At 37.5% G+C, this 21,347-nt stretch overlaps 1 protein-coding gene across 1 annotated transcript in view; it reads left to right on the top strand.

Moving 5' to 3' along the window:
* Positions 1-7,584: 7,584 nt before the first annotated feature.
* Positions 7,585-21,347, top strand: part of NTMT2 (N-terminal Xaa-Pro-Lys N-methyltransferase 2) — an 84,020-nt gene continuing 70,257 nt past the window's right edge. Inside the window, 1 exon segment of the mRNA XM_053606085.1 lies at positions 7,585-7,705. Within this exon segment, the coding sequence (XP_053462060.1) occupies positions 7,585-7,705 (121 nt within the window).

Below are 21,347 nucleotides of genomic sequence, written 5' to 3'. Positions count from 1 at the left end.
ATTTATTTGCAAGTAAAATTTCTAATTCTTTACTTCCAACAAAATTGAGGGTAGACATAATCAAATTTTTAGCTAATGTATCAATTGAAATAATCTTTGATGATTGATCATATAGATTTTTGGCATATACTTTAGCAAATATAAATAAATATACAGGCATACTGTCATCCTCCCATACACTGAGAACTGATTATCATGCCTATATCTATCAAAACAAATTATAATAGAATTTGTGATGATCTCTGTAGTAAGTTATTTATTTATAAATATATTGGTAATTGAAAATATAAATTATTACTCAAATCTGAAAACTATTGGTGTTTTGACTTAATTTTGGAGTGCCCAGGGTCCTTGGGTATTTTTCTCTATCTAAAATCAGTTACTTTGTTTTTATTTATTTATTTACTTTTGAGACAAGGTCTTGCTCTGTTGAATGGGCTAGAGTGCAAGTGGCATCATCACAGCTCATGGTAACCTCAAACTCCTGGGCTCAAGTGAACTCTTGCCTCAGCCTCCCAAGTAGCTGGAACTATAGAAACATGGCACCAAGCCCAACTAATTAAAAAATTGCTCTTTTTTAGAGACAGAGTCTTACTATGTTGCCCAAGCTGGTCTTGAACTCCTGGGCTAATTGGATCCTTCTGCCTCAGCCTCCCAAAGTGCTAGGATTACAAGTGTGAGCACCACAGCCAACCAAAATCAGTTCTTTTAAAATTTTTTCTAATCTTGGGGATTTAAATTTCATTAGTATGCTGAAAACTGCCAAATTTATTTCTCTAAGTTTCCTCTAAACTCCAAGAATATGAAACCAATAACTTTCTCAACATCTACACTTGTATACCTGACATCCTAAACTCCTGAGGGATTTTTATTATTATTATTATTTTTTTAATTTCAAATTAATATGAGGTTACAGATTTTTAGCTTTCATTGTTTTCAATTCTAAGATAAAGCTCAGGTTGTAGTTGAGTCCTTCGCCCAGGGGGCATGTGAACACCCTCACACTGTGCACATCAGGTGAGATCCCACCAGTTGCCCTATCTGCTCTCTCCCTCACCTTTCCCCTCCCTCTTGCTAGACTACATTTGTGTTTCATCATTTGTGTGGGTTTGGAGTTGTCTATATATTAGTTTCATATTACCAATGAATACCTTGGATATTTTTTTTCCATTCTTGAGATACTTCACTAAGAAGATTGTGTTTCAACTCCATCCAGGTAAATATAAACATATATCAAGTCTCCATCTTTTCTTATGGCTGTTCAATAGTACTCCCTGGTATGTGTATGCCACAGTTAATCTATTCCTGTGTTTATGGACATTTGGGTTGTTTCTACGACTTGGTAATTGTGAATTGAGCTACTATAAACATGCTGGTGCAAATGTCTTTGTGCTAGAATTATTTTTGTTCTTCTGGGTGGATACCTAGTGATGGAATTGTGGGATCAAATGGAAGGCTGACTTAATAGTTATTTAAGAATTTTCCATACTTCTTTCCATAAAGGTTGTGTTAGTTTGCAATTCCACTAACAGTGTAGAAGTGTTCCCTTCTCTCCACATCCATGCCATTATCTGCAGCTTTGGGACTTCGTGATGCTGACTAATTTTACTGGAGTTAGGTGATATCTCAGAGTGGTTTTGATTTACATTTCTCTAGTAAATAGAGATGATGAGCATGTTTTCATGTGTCTGTTGGCCATTCTGTCTTCTTCAGAGAACTTTCTGTTCAAGTTGCTTGCCCAACCTATAAATGGGGGTGTTTGCTCTTTTCTTATTGATTAATTTGCGTTTGCTGTAGATTCTAGTTATTAGCCCTTTGTCAAATTCATAGCATGCAAAAATATCCCATTCTGAAGGCTGTCTGTTTGCTTGAGTTTTGGTACGCTTAGCTGTGCAGAAGCTTTTTAGCTTGATCATGTCCCATTTATTTATTGCTCCAATTGCCAGGGGAGTCCTCTTCATAAAGTCTTTTCCCAGGCCAATAGTGTCAAAGGTTTTCCCCACACTCTCTTCTAGAATTTTTATTGTTTCATGTCTTAAATTTAAATCCTTTATCCAGTGAGAGTCAGTTTTTGTCAACAGTGAGAGGTCTAGTTTCAGTCTTCTACATGTGGTTAGCACATTTTCCCAGCACCATCAATTAAATAGGGATTCTTTTCCCCAGTGCATGGTTTTATTTGGTTTATGAAAGATCAAATGGCAATATGAGGTTTTTTTAAAAACCTGCTCTACCAATACACTTTTTGTGTTAGTTGAGGGAAACTCCATCCTCCCAGTAGTTTGTCCCCCAGACCTTGACATTATCCTTGATTTTTTTCTTTCTTTTATATCTCGCAGCCACTCTGTCAAGAAATCCTATGAACTTTACTTTCAAAATATATCTGGAATCTAAGACTTCTCACTACCGCGCTACTAACAACTTGGCTCCAGCTTCCATTGTATCTTATCTGAATTAATGCTGTAGTTTTTTCACTGGCGACCCCGGGTCTTCAATTGTCACCTAATAGTCTGTTTTCAATCAGCAGCCAGAATCACCTTGATGTTACTCCTTTCATAATCCTATAAAGGTAACTGTGATCTTTAATTCTCTGTGTCAAGGTGGCTGGGCCATGGTGCCAAGTTTGTCAAACATTATTCTGGAAGTTTCTGTCATGGTGTTTTTGGATGAGATTAACATTTAAAACAGTGGATTTGGGGTAAAGCATATTACCCTTCATAATGTGAGTGGGCCTTGTTCAATCAGTAGAAGACCTGAATAGAACAAATGACTGATCTCCCCTGAGCAAGAGAGAATTCTGCCAACTAACAGCTTTCAGAATTGAACTGTAGCATGGGCTCTTCCCTGGGTCTCCAGCCTGCTGGCCTACTCTCCACAAACTTAACAGTTTGGACTTGCTAGCCTTTATAATCACGTGGGCAAATTTATTAAAATCTCTCTCTTCCTTATATATACATACACACACAAATATTTATATTTACACATGTATATGTATGCGTGTGTATACAGAGGATGGCAAAAAACGTATACACATTTTAAGAAAGGAAAAAATTATATTAAAATTGTAATATTCAAGTCATTTTGACTTCTGCAATTATAAAAGTTGTTTGACATGACTTGTATTCATCTTTTGTTATCAATATATATTAAGTATTACAATTTTAAATTTTTTTTTTTTTTTTTGTAGAGACAGAGTCTCACTTTACTGCCCTCGGTAGAGTGCCGTGGCATCACACGGCTCACAGCAACCTCCAGCTCTTGGGCTTATGTGATTCTCTTGCCTCAGCCTCCCGAGCAGCTGAGACTACAGGCGCCTGCCACAACGCCCGGCTATTTTTTTGTTGTTGCAGTTTGGCAGGGGCTGGGTTTGAACCCACCACCCTCGGCATATGGGGCCGGCGCCCTACTCACTGAGCCACAGGTGCTGCCCTACAATTTTAAATTTTAACACAGATTTTTCTCTTCTTAAAATGTATATGCATTTTTTGGACACCACTGTATATATATGTACACACACACACACACACACATCCTATTGGTTCTCTTTTTCTGGAGAATCCTGACTAGCACTATCATTTAAGAAGGTTTCCCCCTTTAAAGAGCAGGGTACCTATTATCAAAACATCTATTCATTGATGCAGTACAATAAGAAATCAGTTAAAATTAATTTTTATGTTTTCTTTTATTATTTTATAAAATTTTACTTCATATATTGAAGTATGGGGTACAAGCGGTCTTTTGTTACATGGACAAATTGTATAGTGTTGAAATCTGGGCGTTTATTGTACCCATCACCTGCACAGTGTACTTTATATCCAATAGGCAACTTTTCATCCCTCACTGCCCTTATTTTTGTTGTTTTTTTTCAATTATGTCCATTTCTCTGAATTTTCAGAATTATCGACATAAAATGTTATTTTTAGATTCTCTATGGCCTCTGTAGTTTTGCCCTGCATTTTCCTGATATGCTATTTATGATTTCTCTGTTTTTCCCTTTATCAGTGTTCCCAGAAATTTGACTATTTTATTTATATTTTAAAAGTATCCTGTTTGTAAGTTCTTTCTATTGTTTATTTGTTTTGATGATTTAATTTCTGTTTTCATCTTTGTATTTTCCTATATTATATGTTTATTTTTACATGTTTATTTTCCTATATTACTGTTATTTTTCTATCTTTTTTTTTTTTTTACTAGTACATGTATACATTTAAGGTTATTCATTACATTGCCCACAATTCATCATGCAAAACTTTCCTGTCAAATGTGTTTTGGAATTAAGTGTTTTCAGTTTTTAGAATGTGGTGTATAAGCTGTATATTATAAACATCTCCAGTGAGATCTATGTCGACACTCTGCTCATGCTACACATTAAAATAATAAAGGTGTTAGTCTCATATCAGGAAAGAGTTTGGTGTCAACATTTTTAAAAATTGGTTTCAGGGCTTTTAATAATTCAGAATTACAAGTGAGCAATTGTGGGTCACATTATTTTAGCTTTCTCTCCAGTGAATTTGTTGTTACTTCATCCTAAAAATGCCCTAATTTTCCAAATGTCTTTTGGATGGGTTAACCCATAATGTAGCTGGAAAAGTTATTTAGTTTCCAAATATATGGACATTTGAGATGATATTTTTTTTGAGATATAATACAGAGAATTGCTCCAATCTTAACTGTACCAATCAATTTTCACAGATGCTCACAGTTGTATTCACACCTGCATCAAGATAGAACATTTTCATCACCTCAGAAAGTTCTTTTGTATTCCTCCCCAATTTATTTCCTCTATCCTAGAATTTCTCCTAAGTAGAATCGGAGTATGCACATTTTGTGTCTGGATTCTCTTACATAGAAAACAAAAGTTATCTATGTTGTTGCATGTATCATTACTTTGTCTCTTTTTTATTGCTGAATAGTAATCCTTCAACTAAATAGTATACATCCATTTTTTGGCTATGAGGAATAGGACTGCTATAAACAAGGACTTTGGTGGTCACATGCTTTTATTTTTCTTTGTTGTGTATACAGGCATAGACTTGATGTGTTACCTGGTTGATGCATATTCAACCTTAGAAACTGCTGATTTTCTGAAGAGATGACAATTGTTTTTATTTTAGCTATTCTTATATAAAATCTCAGATTAATATGAGGGTACCGTTAGGTTACATTGTTTACATTTGTCAGGCAAAGTCCAAGTTGTAGTTGAGCCCTTCACTCAGGGGGTGTGCTGTGTACGCTTACATTGTGCCCATTAAACAAGAGCTTACTCATCCCCCTCCCTCTCCCTCCTCCCCTCCTCCCCTTGAATTTAATTGTGTTTTTCTTTCATTTGGGCACATGGTTGTTTTTCTGCTGGTTTCGTATTCGTATTAGTACATTAGATACTTGCTTCTCCATTCTGTGATACATTACTAAGGAGAATGTTTTTCAACTCCAGGTTAATACAAAAGATGTAAAGTCTCCATCTTTTTATGGATGAATAGTATTCCATGGTATGCATATACCACAATTTATTAATCCATTTATAGGCTGATGGGCACTTAGGTTGATTCCGCATCTTGGTGATTGTAAATTGAGATGTGATAAACATTCTAGTGCAAATGTTCTTATGGTAAAATGATTTTTTTTTTCTTCTGGGTAGATACATAGTAATGAGATTGTACCCAGTAATGAGATTGTGGGATCAAGTGGAAGGTCTAATTTGAGTTCTTTGAGGATTCTCCATACTTCTTTCCAAAAAGGCTGTATTCATTTGCAATCAATGGCTTTAGCTTTTACATCTAGCTTTTACACCAACAGTGTAAAAGTGTTCCCTGCTCTCCACATTCATGTAAGTATCTGCATCTTTGGAACTTTGTGATATAGGCTATTCTCATTGGGGCTAAGTGATATCTCATTTGATTTGCATTTCTCTGATGATGAGGAACAATGAGCATTTTTTCATGGGTTTGTTGGCCGTTCATCTGCCTTCTTCAGAGAAGTTTCTGTTCATGTCTCCTGCCCATTTATAAATGGGATTGTTTGCTCTTTTCTTGTTGATTAGTTTGAATTCTTTGTAGATGCTAGTTATCAGCCCTTTCTCCCAGCCCTCCCTGGGCTGTGGAGAAACTTTTTTGCTTGATCATGTTCCATTTATTTGTTTTTGGTGTTGCTGCAATTGGCAATGGGGTCTTCATAAAATCTTTTCCCAGGCCAATATCATCAAGAGTTTTTCCCACATTTTCTTCTAGAGTTTTTATCATTTCATGTCTTAAATTTACATTTTTTATCCAGTGAGAGTAAATTTTTATAAGCAATGAGAATTGCAGGTCCAGTTTCAGTCTTCTACGTGTGACTAACCAGTTTCCCCAGCACCATTTATTAAATAGGGATTCTTTTCCCAGTGCATGCTTTTGTTTGTTTTTTCAAAGATCAGGTGGCAATATGCATCTAGTTTCATCTTTAGGTTTTCTATTCTATTCCATACATCTACATCTTTATTTTTGGACCAATACCTTGCTGTTTTGGTCACTTTAGACTTGTAGTATAACCTGAAGTCTGGTAATGCCATGCTTCCAGATTTATTTTTATTTTTTAGAATTGCATTGACTACTTGAGTATTTTCAGAGAAGAACCAATGCTGTTAAAATGTCCATACTACTGAAACCTATCTACTGTTTTAATTCAATCCCCATCAAAGCACCAGTGTCATACTTTGAAGAGCTTGACAAAATAATATTTCATATGGAATCACTGTGATTTTAATTTGCATTTCCCTTCTAACTAATTATCTTGAGGACTTTTCCATGTGCTTATACACCACTTGTATCTTCCTCTGTTCAGTGTTCGTTCAAGTCTTTTGACTATTTTTTGTTGGGTTGTTTTCATTTTATCATTGAGTTGTGTTTTTCATATACTCTGGATGCAACTGCTTTGCAAATACATGTGAATAATCCTCTCCTGCTGTATGGCTTGCCTTTTCATTTCCCTGCTGGAATCTTTTAATGAGGAGAAGGTTTTTAAAATTTGATAAAGCTCAATTTATTAATTTTTCTCTTTGTAATTCACGCTTTCTTTGTCCACTCTGAACGCTTTTTGCCTGCAAAGGTCATACAGATACTTTCATATGGGTTGTTTTCTGAAACCTTTATGGTTTTAGCTTTTACATCTAGTTCTATAATGTATCTCATTTTTTGTGCATGGTATGAGATGAGAGCAAGGTTCATTTTATTTATTTATTTATTTTGAGACAGAGTCTCACTATGTTGCCCTCGGTAGAGTGATATGGTATCATAGCTCACAACAACCTCAAACTCTTGGGATTAAGCAATTCTCTTGCGTCAGCCTCTGAAGTAGCTGGGACTACAGGCACCTGCTACAATGCCCAGCTATTTTTTTTTTTTTTTTTTTTTTTTTGCAGTTGTTTAGCTGGCCTGGCCCGAGTTTGAACCTGCCACCCTTGGTGTATGTGGCTGGCGCCAAGGCAAGGTTCATTTTTTTCATATGGATATTTGTTATTCTAGTTCCATTTGTTGAAGAGATTTTTCCATTCCCAACTGAATTATTTTGGTGCACTGTCTTGACCCCTATGGCCTTGGTCGCGGTGGCAGCATGAAGAAAACAGGCCTGACACGGATTGAAGTACAAGCTTGCAAGAGGCGGGCTAACCTTAAGCGCAGAGTAGCCTGGAGCAACCTTCGCAGTAGCTATTTATTGAGACGTTACATGACAGGTGAGGGGAGTATTAGACAATGACTGCAGTGCTTAAGGTTTGCCACAGCTCGGGCTCTCTCTCCTGGCTCTAGAGGATGAGTAACCTTTAACACCTGCGGATGAGCTGCCCGAGGGTCCGCCCCCAAACTGCAAATCTTCCGGCTCAGAGGCCATCCGGCTCTGGACGTCCTCTACAGTGCACTTTCAAAAATCATTTGATTTTATATGTGTGGGTGGATTTCATGAATCTCCATTCTGTTCCATTTCTATCCTTTCACCAATAGCACACTGTCTTGATTACTGTAGCTTAAAAAAAAGTTTCTAAATCAGGTAATATGAGTTCTCCAATATTATTCTTTGTTTTCAAGATTGTTTTGGCTATTTTAGGTCCTTTAATTTTCATGTATATGTTATAATCCCCTTACTAATAGACATAAAAAGCTGCTGGGATTTTGATTAAGATTGTATTGAACCTAGATCAATATGATGGGGGTAGAGGCAATGGGTTTGCAGTTTTAATGTATTTACTATTACTTTATTTAGGTATATTTTACTTTCTTTCAGCAATATTTTATAGTGAAGAGGTGTTGTGAATTGTTTGTTTAATTTATCCCTAAGGATTTTGTGTTCCTTGATGCTATTATAAGGGGTAGTGTTTAACTTTTTTTAAAATAATTGCTACTATATAGAAATGTAACTGAGTTTTGTATAGTGACTTGGTATCATACATTGTTAATATTACTTATTCATTTAAGTAGTTTTATTACAGATACCTTGGGAGTTTTATGTACATGATTATATCATCTACAAATAACGATTGCTTTTTCCAATTTCTATGATTATTTTGTTTTGTTTTATTGTACAAGGTAAGAGTTCCAGTTTAAATTTCAATAGAAGGGATTACCATGGACATCTTTATTTTGTTTCCAATCCTAGGGAGAAAGCATTCATTATTAAATATGATATTAACTGCAAATATTTTCGAGATGCTTTTTATATAAGGTTGCAGAAGTTTCCCTCCAGTATTTCCTTGGTGAAATTTTCTGTCATAATATATGAAATAAGTTTCTTTGTTTTCATTGAAATGATCTCAAGACTTTTCTTCTTTAATTAGATAATGTGGTTAATTTGAATAATTTTCAAGTGTTAAATAAATTTTGTATTCTGATGCCACATCCAATTAGTTATGGTGTATTATGCTTTTTATATATTGCTGGATTCAATTTACTAACATTTCATTAAAGATTTTTGCATCTATTTCATAAAGCATTTTAATCTGCAATCTTCTTTGTCTGGTTTTATTATCAGGATAATACTGGCCTCATAAAATTAGTTATTAAGTCTATGCTCTTCCTCTATTTTTGAAGCATTTGTATAATATTTTATATTATTTATTCTTCAAATTTTTGCTAAAATTCATTAGTACATCTCTCTGGATTTGTTCAGCGTTTCTTTTCTCAGCTGGGTCCAATTTGCTGATACAGTTGAAAATATTCTCTATCTCCAATATCATGGGTTTTTATTTCATTTTCTATTAGATTTTGAATTTGGCTATTTGATATAATATTCATTCTTGTTCAAATCCCCCACTTGTCCATTCTTCACTAGCTTTTTAAGACACTTTTAAAATAATTATTTTTAAAGTCTCTGATAATTCTAACATTAAGGGTAAATTTGAATTTACCCTTCATCTCATCATTCTTTAATGGGTCATATTTTCTTAATTTTTGAACAAATCTCATAATTTCTGATTGAATTCAGGATACTCTAAAGTATATTTAATAAAGAGGTAAATATTATTTATTTCTCTCTGAAAAGGACATTTCTTTTCTGTGAAGTCATTAGTTATAGGGTTGAATTAAACTAGTTTGTAATTGAGCTGGCTCTGGGTTTTGTAACAGGTTAGCTTTACATTTTTCTAGTAGTGGACTGTTGCTGTATTGCATTTCTGGTAAAGCTTGGAGTTCCAGATCTATCTGTCATTTCTCTGGCCTTAGAATTTAATACAATTGTCCTCTTTCAGGGCTCCTCCACTTCCTTCAGTAGCAAACTGTTGTTACCTGGTATTGGGTGTGAGGCTTGGAATGTAGAGGGGGTGGGAGAGAGGGAGATCCCACTCGGTTTTTTATTTCTATCCTTGGACTTAAGCCACCACTGTTAGCAAATGCCTCAGAAGGAATCATTCTTAGCTCTCGTCTTTCTCCCCCAGTGGCAGCAATGGCGCTCTTACCCTCCGCAGGGTCTAGAGCACAGAGGTGTTCTCTCCATTCTCCTGTTCTGTCCTCAGGCTCAGGCATGCCCCCACATACCTGGGATCTAGCAGGTGTGTAGCTCAGTTTTCTTGCCCTGCTCTCAATCTTTATCATGAGCTCTCAGTTAAGGACCATGAAAGAGTTGATGGATGCTGCAGACTCTCTTTGTGTCTAAGGCTTTCAGGATTCGACACCGTCATGACATTCCACCGGGGACCTTTCAACATTCATTAAAATTTCAGCTGTTTTCTTCGTACCTATGGCTATCTTCCCCTCTGGCTGCTTTGTCAAAGGTAAAACAGTCGTGTCTGCTGTCTCTTGAGAGAAGTTTGTCACTCCTCTATTTTAGTTCATTAAGTTACTTTATGACATCAGAAGAAAGCCTTTACTTAGCAAATTCATAATTATCATTTAAATTTTGGCTCAGTCTTTATTTTCTAAATGAGGGTCTTTCCTGAAATCTACATCATATCATGTCCTTGCTTTTTCCTTCCACAGCTTTTTGCTCCCTTCCTTTGTTTATAAGTTATATTAATACTTTTATTTTTAAAATGTATGTAGCTTTCTTGAAGGCAGATGTTATGCCTAACTCACTGTTACATGTTCCATACTAGTGGTGAGCCTAGTATAAGTAGGCACTCAAGAAAATATTTGTTGAATTGAATTAAAAATTCTCACGTTATTTCCTAGACGATGTTTTGGGCTCCTGCCAGAATGATAAAGGGAAAGAAATAATTTCCTTTTGGATTTGAACAGTGTAACCTAAATCCCAGTAGTTCCACCAACAATTTGTAAGAATTATCATCTCCTTCCATTCCCACTGTTTCTGGGGAGTGCATACATCTTTGAAGTTAGGATAGTGGGCTCTACCATCAGACAGTCTTTGCTTTGTGTCCCAGCTTCTCAATAAGCAGCTGAATGACTTTGAACAAATTACTTAATGCTCAGAATCACACTTGTCCCACTCATTAAATGGAGATAATATTCCATAATTCATTCCATTGGGTTGGTATAAGAATTAATTGAATTAATGTGTGCAAAGACTTGGCACCTAGTGGATATTCCATAAATAGTAACTCCAGTGTTCACTCCTTTTTGGTCCCTTTCCTGTTGTTTGTTTTCCCAAGAAGGAACAGGAAAGGGAGAAGGGCTCTCTAGGAGGGAATAGGAACCTTATGCAAGTCTCCTCCTGCATCTAGTGTATTGTGAAATTACTTCCTTTCTTTGTTTTTTAATTTTTTCTTCCTTTTTTTTCTCGGTCTTAATTTGCTTAGAAGTTATTGGACAAAATGGAACAAAAGCAAACTAAGGATCCCTACAATCAAATATGAGTGTGTCAGTATTAATCTACTGAAATTTAATCAGGCAAGAACTACTTAATCCTTTTTGTGGTAGTGGTGATATGTAAAGAAGGTAAGAACTATCAGAGGCCTAAATATTATTTGCTTTTAAAATTCCAATGTATAGTTAGGTTTATAGCCGTTGTTGGAATCTTGGGAGTTGTGTTTTCTGATCCTCAGGTAAGCTCAGGAAGTCCTTTGACAGATGAAGTCTCTATATGACCTTTCTAACCCTTTCTCTGGACTCCTTTCCTTCTCTGAAAATCTTTCCACTAGTGGTGGAGTAGAGGAGCAAGGAACCAAAACGGAGCTCTGTTTGGGTCTGAGGGTTGCCAACTATGATTTTCTTACTGGGAGCACATGTTAATTTCTTTAACATTGGCACTTGGTCTAACCTGTCTAGCCCCATACTTTAACTACATAAACTTGGTTTGGCTCTTACCACTTTTAAGCAGTAGCTGACCAATACTGGCACAATAACACCACTGTCAGGAGAAAAGATGGACCATATGGCAGCATTAATCAGAAATAGTGTCATGAAGGCAGCGCCTGTGGCTCAGTCGGTAAGGCGCCGGCCCCATATGCCGAGGGTGGTGGGTTCAAACCCGGCCCCAGCCAAACTGCAACCAAAAAATAGCCAGGCGTTGTGGCGGGCGCCTGTAGTCCCAGCTACTTGGGAGGCTGAGGCAAGAGAATCGCTTAAGCCCAGGAGTTGGAGGTTGCTGTGAGCTGTGTGAGGCCACGGCACTCTACTGAGGGCCATAAAGTGAGACTCTGTCTCTCCAAAAAAAAAAAAAGAAAGAAAGAAATAGTGTCATGAGTACTAAACCAACTCCTTCATCAAATGGGACAACCAAAGATGAAGGTTAGGTTACCAGGCTGGCCTGAGAAACAGGTAACAGATGCAATAATCTGTAAGAAATCAAGAATGCCAAGAATCAAATCAGGTTTCTGGGCCAAAGTTAGAGACATTAAAGATAAGACACAAGTTGTTAAGGCAAAGACAGAACCAAAGAAAATCAGAACACAGGACAACTGAGGTAAATTGTGCAGCTGAGATCAGTAACTCCACAGGTCAACCCCAGGGAGGATGAAAAGGTCTATTGATTTAGGTTTCTAGCCACCGACTGTATAGAGTCAAAGTAAGGCAGGTCGGCAGTAAGAGGAAGAATGCCTTAGAGCTTAAAATACTTGCTTTCGTGGGAAGTAGGGATGCCTGGCCCTAATCCTGCCTCATTTGCAATCTGAGTGTTTCCCGGAAGCATCATGGAAAAGGAACGGGAGGCCATCCAGTTTCTGCCCAACTCACTCTACTAATTTCCTCTTTGACACTAAGTATCTTTGTCACATTGGTGAATTGTACAGCCGCCTCCATACAGCCCTTATGTTGCCTCTGCTGTCTTAGATCCAGAGCTCAGACAGCTTCCAATGGTAGAGAAAATGGTGATCAAAAGTTCAATGGTCCCCTGCCCCATCCCACCCACCACATTTCTAAGAGATACTTTCTGCAGGCAACTTGTTTAGCTGTTTTATTTTCCTGCATTTACCAGCTTACTTCTAAATAACAGGTTTCTATTGCTATTGATGAGTGTTTTTCAGTTTTAGATTCCGCATATATTAACATCTTTGTCAATAGATGTTGACCAGATGTAGTTAGCTGTAGGTTCCATTGACGTCCTTGTGATGGCAAATGAAGATTTAGTTTTTCTTAAACCCCTGCCTCTTATCCTCATTTCACTTCTGCCATTTTTTCAATATGTTCTACACGTTTTTAAAAATTCATGTTCAATATTTGTAGTATTATAATTACAGATAATTATAATAAAAATATAAAGATTATAAAAACATAAAGGTTATATTTTTATTCATATATAACTTTTGGTTTTCTCTGGAATCAATAAGTATATCCTTTCAGTTTCTTAATTTTCTGTGCACCTATCACAAGAAATCTACATTTTAATCTCCTTCCACTATATTCGACATACCAAGTAATCTAAGTGTTCATCATGGAGACTTCCATCCTTTTGCTCCAAACTAGGCTGGTGATTTTCTAGAAATGCTATATGTTGCCATTATGGAAGTTACTTTTCACTAACATCTTGGGGATTTTTTTTTTCTTCTTTTAAGATGGATTTTCTATTTTCCTGGATCCTATAGATAATACTACATGCCCCATAGTTCATTTTTTAAATAATCACTTTCCACCCTTTAATTTCATAGCATAAGCCTTGGGCTAATTTTTTTCTTAGTGCTGACTAATGGAATTCCGATTTTTACCCATAAACATTCCAAGCCTTCCTAACAGCTGGTGAGAGAAATCTGAGAAAAATCAAGGGGAGAAATGTTACTTCATTTCTTACAGTTGCATAAAGCAGATACTTTCTTTTGGATCATAAAACATCCTGATAAAGTGCTAACTTGAAAAGTTTAGAAAAGCATCAGTTTTTCTCTCTTGTCCAGGCTTAAGATTTGTGTAAAAATAAATTTTCCTAATATGTTATTTGTTTAAAACTGTTCTTGGAAGTATTATGTGTACCATGGGATCTTTTGGACATTTAGACATTAGAGTTTGTTGCTGTGTCCTATAAAATATAATAGATGACTTCTAAAATCTACAAATCCAATAGTTTGTCTCACTTAATAATTTTTTGTCCTGGCAATAATATTCAAATGGACATTTACGTTTTGGGGGAAAAATTATAAATACTTCTGAGGCTTGTTTATTGAGTTAGAAAGGATTAAGAATGGAAAAAAGCCATGATTCTGTTGTATTCTTTATTCAAACTAGATTGCAAGGATTTGTATCTCATTTAGGATTTATATTCTCATTTCATTTTGATGTGACACATTCTTCAGTATCTCCGTCTGAAATGGTGCACAGGAGGTAATTTTGGTGACTTTTTTAATATCGAAAACGCCCATTATACCTCCTACACTCCACAATGGATTGTGTGGCTGAGTATTAGCATTTTACCATTGAAAGAATTATTTTTCAGAATTTTGGCCTCTTCCTCTATTGTCTTCTGGCCGCTACTGCTGTCTTTTGGAAGTCCAGAGATGATGCTCTAAATCTAAACCATTACCATTTCTCACATGCATTACTGCAGAAACCTCCCAACTGATCTTGTGTCCACTCCTGCCTTGCTAGAGCCCATTTTTGACACAGTAGCAGGGTAATCATTTTAAAAAAGAAATGAGGAAAAAAACTCAGATCGTGTCATTGCTCCACTTGGAACCTTCCAATAACTCCCCAACGCACTTACCACTCGTGTCCTTAGAATGACCTGCAAGGCCCTTGGTGGTGTGGGTACTTCTCTGGTCTTGTGTTGACTCCCCTCCCCTGTGCTGACTCTGCTCCAGGCATGCTGGCCTCCCAGCTGTCCCGTGAGCATGCCCAATATGCTACCACCTTAGAGGCTTTGTACTGGCTGCTACTGGACCAAAAGTCTCTTCTTAAAACAATACATAGAGCATAATAAATGTTTCGATGAGTAAACTGAAAAGTAATGATTGTATCCTTTGATATGATGTGACAGAAACAATTCATTTTACTAATATTTCTGATGCAAAGGTTACTTGTACAATCAAACTTTTCACCATTTTACTGCCTCCATCTCTTTTCCACATTGTAGCTAGAATGCTCTTTCCAAAACATAAACGTGGTGATGTCAGTTCCATCTCTGCCTCTTTTCTTCTTTGCTTGAGATACCCCAAATGACTTTCTATGTTTTTAGAATTAAGGTGGAATTCTTTGATGTGGTCTACAAAGCTCTGGATGGATTGCTTCTTGCCTCTGCCATAGGGTCTTTACATAAATTATTCTCTCTTCTTAGAACACTTCTCTCTCTCTCTCTCTCTCTCTCTCTCTCTTCCCCACCTCCTTGAATAACTTTAGGAGCAAAGCCATATTCTTACAGAGTGCCAGGGTTGGGGTGAGGGTGGGGAATCTGGAAATTGATCCAAGCAAGAAGTTCCAGCTAGGTTCTCTGATTTGGGGAGGGGGGTGAAAACATGTTTTTAAAAAGTGCTGCCTGCCCATCAATACTGCTTATTCTAATATTTTTTCATTCTAGTCAATGAATTACCTTTTAAAAAATAGCAACATTGTGACTCGGTGCCTGTAGCTCAAGCGGCTAAGGCACCAGCCACATACACCAGAGCTGGAGGGTTCAAATCCAGCCCAGGCCTGCCAAACAACAATGACAACTACAACCAAAAAATAGCCGGGCATTGTGGCGGGCACCTGTAGTCCCAGCTACTTAGGAGGCCGAGGCAAGAGAATCGCTTAAGCCCAGGAGCCGGAGGTTGCTATGAGTTGTGATGCCACAGTACTCTACCCAGGGTGACAGCTTGAGGCTCTGTCTCAAAAAAAAAAAAAAAAAAAGCAACATTGTGAAATTTACTTTAATGAAAAGTAGCGTTCTTTCACTCCAATTGTGCTTTGAGTTAATTCCTGCAGATTTCTCAGATCTCTGTCCAAGGGTCAATTTCTCAGGGCAGTTTTCTCTAACTAAATCCCAGCCACCTTTGATAGGCTCTCCTAGCATTGTGTGCCTCTCCTTCTCATCCCTCCCTGTAGACACACACACCTATACACCTGTATGATTATGTGTAGGACTAAATCCCAGCCACCTTTGATAGGGTCTCCTACCATTGTGTGCCTCTCCTTCTCAGCCTTCACTGCAGAGACACGTACTTACACACCTGTATGTGTCATCTGGCTAATTCCTTTTGCTCCCTGTAGACTGTAAGCCAGGCATCCTCAAACTTTTTAAACACGGGGCCAATTCACTGTCCCGCAGACCGTTGGAGGGCCGGACTATAGTTTAAAACAAAAAACTATGAACAAATTCCTATGCACACTGCACATATCTTATTTTGAAGTAAAAAACAAAATGGGAACAATTACAGTTTACACCTCTTCATGTGGCCCGCGGGCCCCAGTTTGAGGACGCCTGCTGTAAGCTTCCTGAGGGTGAAGCATCAAGGCTACTTTTGTTCTCGATTTTACTCCTGCTGCTTAATACAGTATATAGGTCATGAAAAGTAATAAAAATACACACATATGTATATTGTGTCTGTGTGTGTGTGTATGTGTATACACATACATACATGTATATGTTTAGAGACAGAGTCTTGCTTTCTCGCCCAGGCTGGAGTGTAGTAGAATGATCATAGTTCATGTGGCCTTCAACCCCTGGGCTAAAGAACTATGTTTTAATGTCTGTTTAGGCATCAACTTTCATTATACATTAGATCTAATCCAAGCACGGACGTTGCATAATTCCCCCGTTAGTGTTCTAAGCTGTAAGGTTTGATCCCCCTCCCTCAGATACTATGCACTAAATCCTATAAATCCTAGCTGACCTGCATATCTACTCTTCTATTGATCTTGTTTTTAATAAGTGCCACACATGGTTCTTCAAATCTGGGTTTTTTATTTCAGTCACAGAATTAGAATACAAATTTCCTATTATTCTTGGGTAATGATGATTGATGCTGATTTTAAATGTGGTTTCAGAGTCGCCTAACTCTAGAACCACTGATTTTTACTGTTTCCTAAAAACATGTATATCCTAAACTTAGTGAAACTTACTGAAACTCTGCTCTGAGTGTGTGCAGAACTTTCACACAACTCAAGCAGTGACTCCAACTTTTAGTCTCAATAATAAAAACTTTGGGGGTCCAAGTAAAAGTAGTGTAGAAGCTGAAGATGGGGATAAGAAGTAAGTGATGGCAAAAAGAAACAGCCAGGCAAGGACTGAGTGGATCAGAAAAATGAAGCCAGAGATTCTTTATACCAGGGTGGCACCTGTGGCTCAAAGGAGTAGGGCGCTGGCCCCATATGCCAGAGGTGGTGGGTTCAAACTCAGCCCTGGCCAAAAACTGCAAAAAAAAAAAAAAAAATTCTTTATACCAAGTTTCTGATCTTTATCTTATAAAATTTGTGGAAGTATAAAAAAGTATTGTCTGTTGATACTTGGCTTCTGTGTCAAGGTTCATTTTACTTTTGAGAAGGAAGAACTCTGTATAATGATCATTCTACTTATCTAGTCAGTAAAATCTAGGAGTTGTTTTCCTGCTGGAGGTGATGGATTAGCTCTGATCCAACCACAATCTGTTCCCCAGTTCTGCTCCTGGGCAGGTTTCACAGATTTGTAAAGGAGATGAATTTATTAGGAATCCCAGCCTGCAGTTATAAAGTGGAACAAAAGTTAGGAGGCTTCCTTTGGCTTCAATTGCCATTCTTCACATATACCCTGATGGGTGTATACGAATGCAAATATTGAATTGCACTATTTTAAATTATGCCCCCAAACCAGCCAATGTTCATGATTGCACAAAACGCACATGCCTGCCAAAGTACTATTAAAATTAGCCTGAAGAAAATGACCCAAGGGAGTCAAGTAGTTTATGACTTTGGCTGTCACTAGATATTTAATTCATCTGAAGTAACCTTCATAACTGCAATGATAGGAGATTTCGCAGTGAGCCAGAGATCTTGATAGATGCCCCAAGAGGAAACGAGGGACAGCTTTTCAGCCTCACTTCATTACTGTCTGGCTTTCATCAGAGATCCAGAGCCTGAGAGTCAGAGCTCCATGGCCCATGGAGTCTGTGCACATGAGTCAGTAAAGCTTCAGAGGTTACCCTGGCCTAAGGTCGGAGTTTTCTAATCATGTTTTTGTGCTGTGTGTGCCATTTAAATTGTTGGTGTCATCAGAATTTACATCATTGTTCGTTTGGACATGGCGGAACAGGAAAATAAAAACACACTAAAAGAAATTTGCCCAAACCTTAGTATCAGTTCAAAGACCATTATAGTTAAAACAAGAGAAAACACAAAACATACTTGGTCTGATAAGTTATTCTGTGTGAAAAAGAAAGATTGTCTAAGACACATAAATCATGGCAACTTCCCTCTGCAGTAAGCACTTCTTTTCCCCTTCAGAGTTATCATTTTATAATAGGAAAAGCCCTAGAGTTTAAAGTATGCCTCGTACAAATGTCACTTCCAAGCCTTAGTGCTAATCCAGAGGAAATATTATCCTAGTGGTCTCCAAGGCCCAATGTCTAGGTGTTGGACATATGATAAACTTACATGGAGCTTTCTTAGTGAGATATAGTTCTCCAGAGAATTGAATTTTTCAAGGCTTAATACAACCCACCCTTTAAAATAAGATTTAAGCTTCCCTTGTCAGGTTCTTTTAAGAGCTTTTTAAATTTTTTTTATTTGCTGCCTTGACCAGGTTCTAATCCCTAGTCCCCAGTGACAGCCTTTGGCCATCTCAACTACTTCATGTCTGTTTTCCCAGAGCCTGGGGGAGCTTGCACGATGGAAAAGTATTTCTTTTTTCCCCCTGCAGAAGAGCTTCATGGAAATAATTTGAGATAAAAAAGAAATGACTTTTTTTATTAGCTGAAATAAGACTTTTTTGTTACTTTACTGATAATATTAAAGATCCCCTTCCCCATTTTACAGGCAACGCTCTTGAAAAGAATAAGGACAGAATACCAAACAATGGAAATAAAGAGTGAGTCTACCAATTGGAACTTTCCAAAGCACAGCCAAAATACAATTTTACTGAGCATAGAGAAATGGCTTTGTGAGGTTTCTAAGAGGTCCAGCAAGGAGTTGAAGTACAGTGCTGCTTGGAGGCCCGCTTCTCAAACAAAATGGGATAAAGACACCTGCAAATTCTGCATGTGTGGTTGGACCAGTGTGGGGTGAAGTGAAACCTGGTGGTCTGCATGAGTCTCTCAGTGAAGCCTGTGTGCACTACTTAACACAGTCTTCTTTCATTCTGAGTTTAAAGTCTGCTTAAATGCCCATTTTGGCACAAATACTCAGTAATTTTATTAAGTAAGAACTACCCATTTGTTGTCGGGCACAGTGGCTTACATGTGTAATCCCAGTACTCTGGGAGGCTGAGACAGGTGAATTACTTGAACTCAGGAGTTCAAGATCAACCTGAGCAAGAGAGAGAACAAGACCCCGTCTCTACTAGAAACAGAAAAGCTAGCTGGGTGTTGTGGCAGGCTCAGCTACAGGGGACACTGAGGCAGGAGGATTGCTCGAGCCCAGGAGTTTGGTATAACACTTCAAGAGCATGACACTGTCCTTTTGCAAAATCAAGGAAAAAGGCAAGGCATAATTGGGAAATAAATATGTGAGTGGGATGTGAAAGTAGAGCTCCCTTCAGGTTCTTGAAAGCATCTTTGGATAGCAGGTCCCAGACTACTGGGTCTGGGGATGGTCATTCCGAAGAGGGGTGAGGCAATCATAGAGAAAATAGTTATCCATATTCCATAATATCCCCCAAATCTCTCAATTGTGATTTTGTTTTGGGGAGAGGAAATATTGAATAGTCAAGCCTCCATCTGTGGAGATAGTTTTACTTGTGATTAAATAGCATGACCCAGATATCAGACAGAGTAAGCATATTTGAATTTTGTTTCTAGCCACCTTGTAGCCCTTTCTTACTAAAGTCTTAAGAAGGTGTTCAGTGTCCCTAAGAGAGTTGTCATAAATGTCAGAACATAGAAGGATATCGTCTACATCTTAGACTAAAGTGGAGTCTCTTGGGAATTTTAAGTCCCTCAAATTGGTACTTAGGGCCTCAATATCCTTGGGGAAAAACGGTCCAGGTATATTGTTGGTTTTCTCCGTTGAGGATAAATGAGTATTGAGACTCTTTATGAAGGGGAAATACTAAAAAATGTGGAACAGAAATGGATGACTGTGAAGTAGTGAGCATTGGAAAGGTAGAAGACAGGACAGTGTTAGAATTAGGCACCATGGGAAATTTAGGTTTGACAATTTTATTGATAGAGCTCGTATCTTGGACTGATATTTTTTTCCTTACTGGACTTTTTAGTGATAAAATGAGAGTATTGCATGGATTAAAAGTGGGGACTAGAAAATTGTTATTAATAAATCTTGAGTTATAAGGCAGATTCTTTTGAGTCTTTTCTGGTTTTAAGTATATTGGAGAATCTTGTTGGCACACTTTTGTCAAAATGCTGACATCAACACATACAAGCCAGTCCTCTCAATCTCCTCTTCCTTTCTGTAAGTAACTGAATGGGTATTTATATCTGATTCTTTCTGGATCCAGCATTTATATTTCTCCCACTGTAGCTTAGGAATAATTCAGGAGAATGGGCTGTGGATTCAAATAGGACTAAGTTAAGATTCTGACTTTGCAATCTGTTTGCTGTGTGATGGTGAGCTCACTACTTAATCTTTCTGAATTTCATTTTCTGAATCTGTGAAATGGGAATATCACTGACCTTCTAGAGTGGTTATAGAGAGTAAGTAGGTATTATCATTTAAACCATACCCCTGATACCATAATACCAGTATCAGCACATTGATATCATTGTCTCAGCAAGAAAATAACATTTTATTTTTCATGAAGAGTCTGTCACAGTACTGTATATAGGAGATAGTGGCTCAATTGCTCACCAAGTTGAAACTCATGACTACCACAATTCCTTAAAAGTGTTCTTACAGCTCAAACTCCTGGGCTCTGAGCGTAATCTTTAATAAGTGAGTTAGAGAAATGAAAGCCCCCAACCTTCCTAAATGTCTACACTGGGTTAATGATTATTACTGGTGAGAGAGCAGCAGCAGAACAGAAAACTGTCATGTCATGTATTTGTTATACAATGTTAAGCCACTGATGGATTTTACACAGGAGAATGAAAAATTCTGATTTATATGTACGATAACACGACAGTACTTTTCATCTTATCTAACATTAATTCTTATCTTATTGTGAATTATTTCTAGCCATAAAGTTTAGCTTTCTCAAGACATCTGCCAAAGGCTGGCTTCCCAGAAAAGGAACTGACCTCTTTTAAAGTTCTATATATATGACGGTGGTCCAGTATTGGAGGCCCTCAATTCTAGTCAATCACAGGCTTGGACTCTAAGCTTCACGCATGCCAGGGCTAGAGCTTTGGCCTCCCTAGCTGTGAGCACTTTCCAGGCAAATCATGTAGGGTAGCTTCCCATGTCATACAGGTGCAACTACTTGACTAGGGTCACAGCTCTCTGATTATG

Source organism: Nycticebus coucang, chromosome 10 (genome assembly GCF_027406575.1).
Source record: "Nycticebus coucang isolate mNycCou1 chromosome 10, mNycCou1.pri, whole genome shotgun sequence".
Taxonomy (NCBI): Eukaryota; Metazoa; Chordata; class Mammalia; order Primates; family Lorisidae; genus Nycticebus; species Nycticebus coucang.
This window is presented reverse-complemented; position numbering and strand designations above follow the sequence as displayed.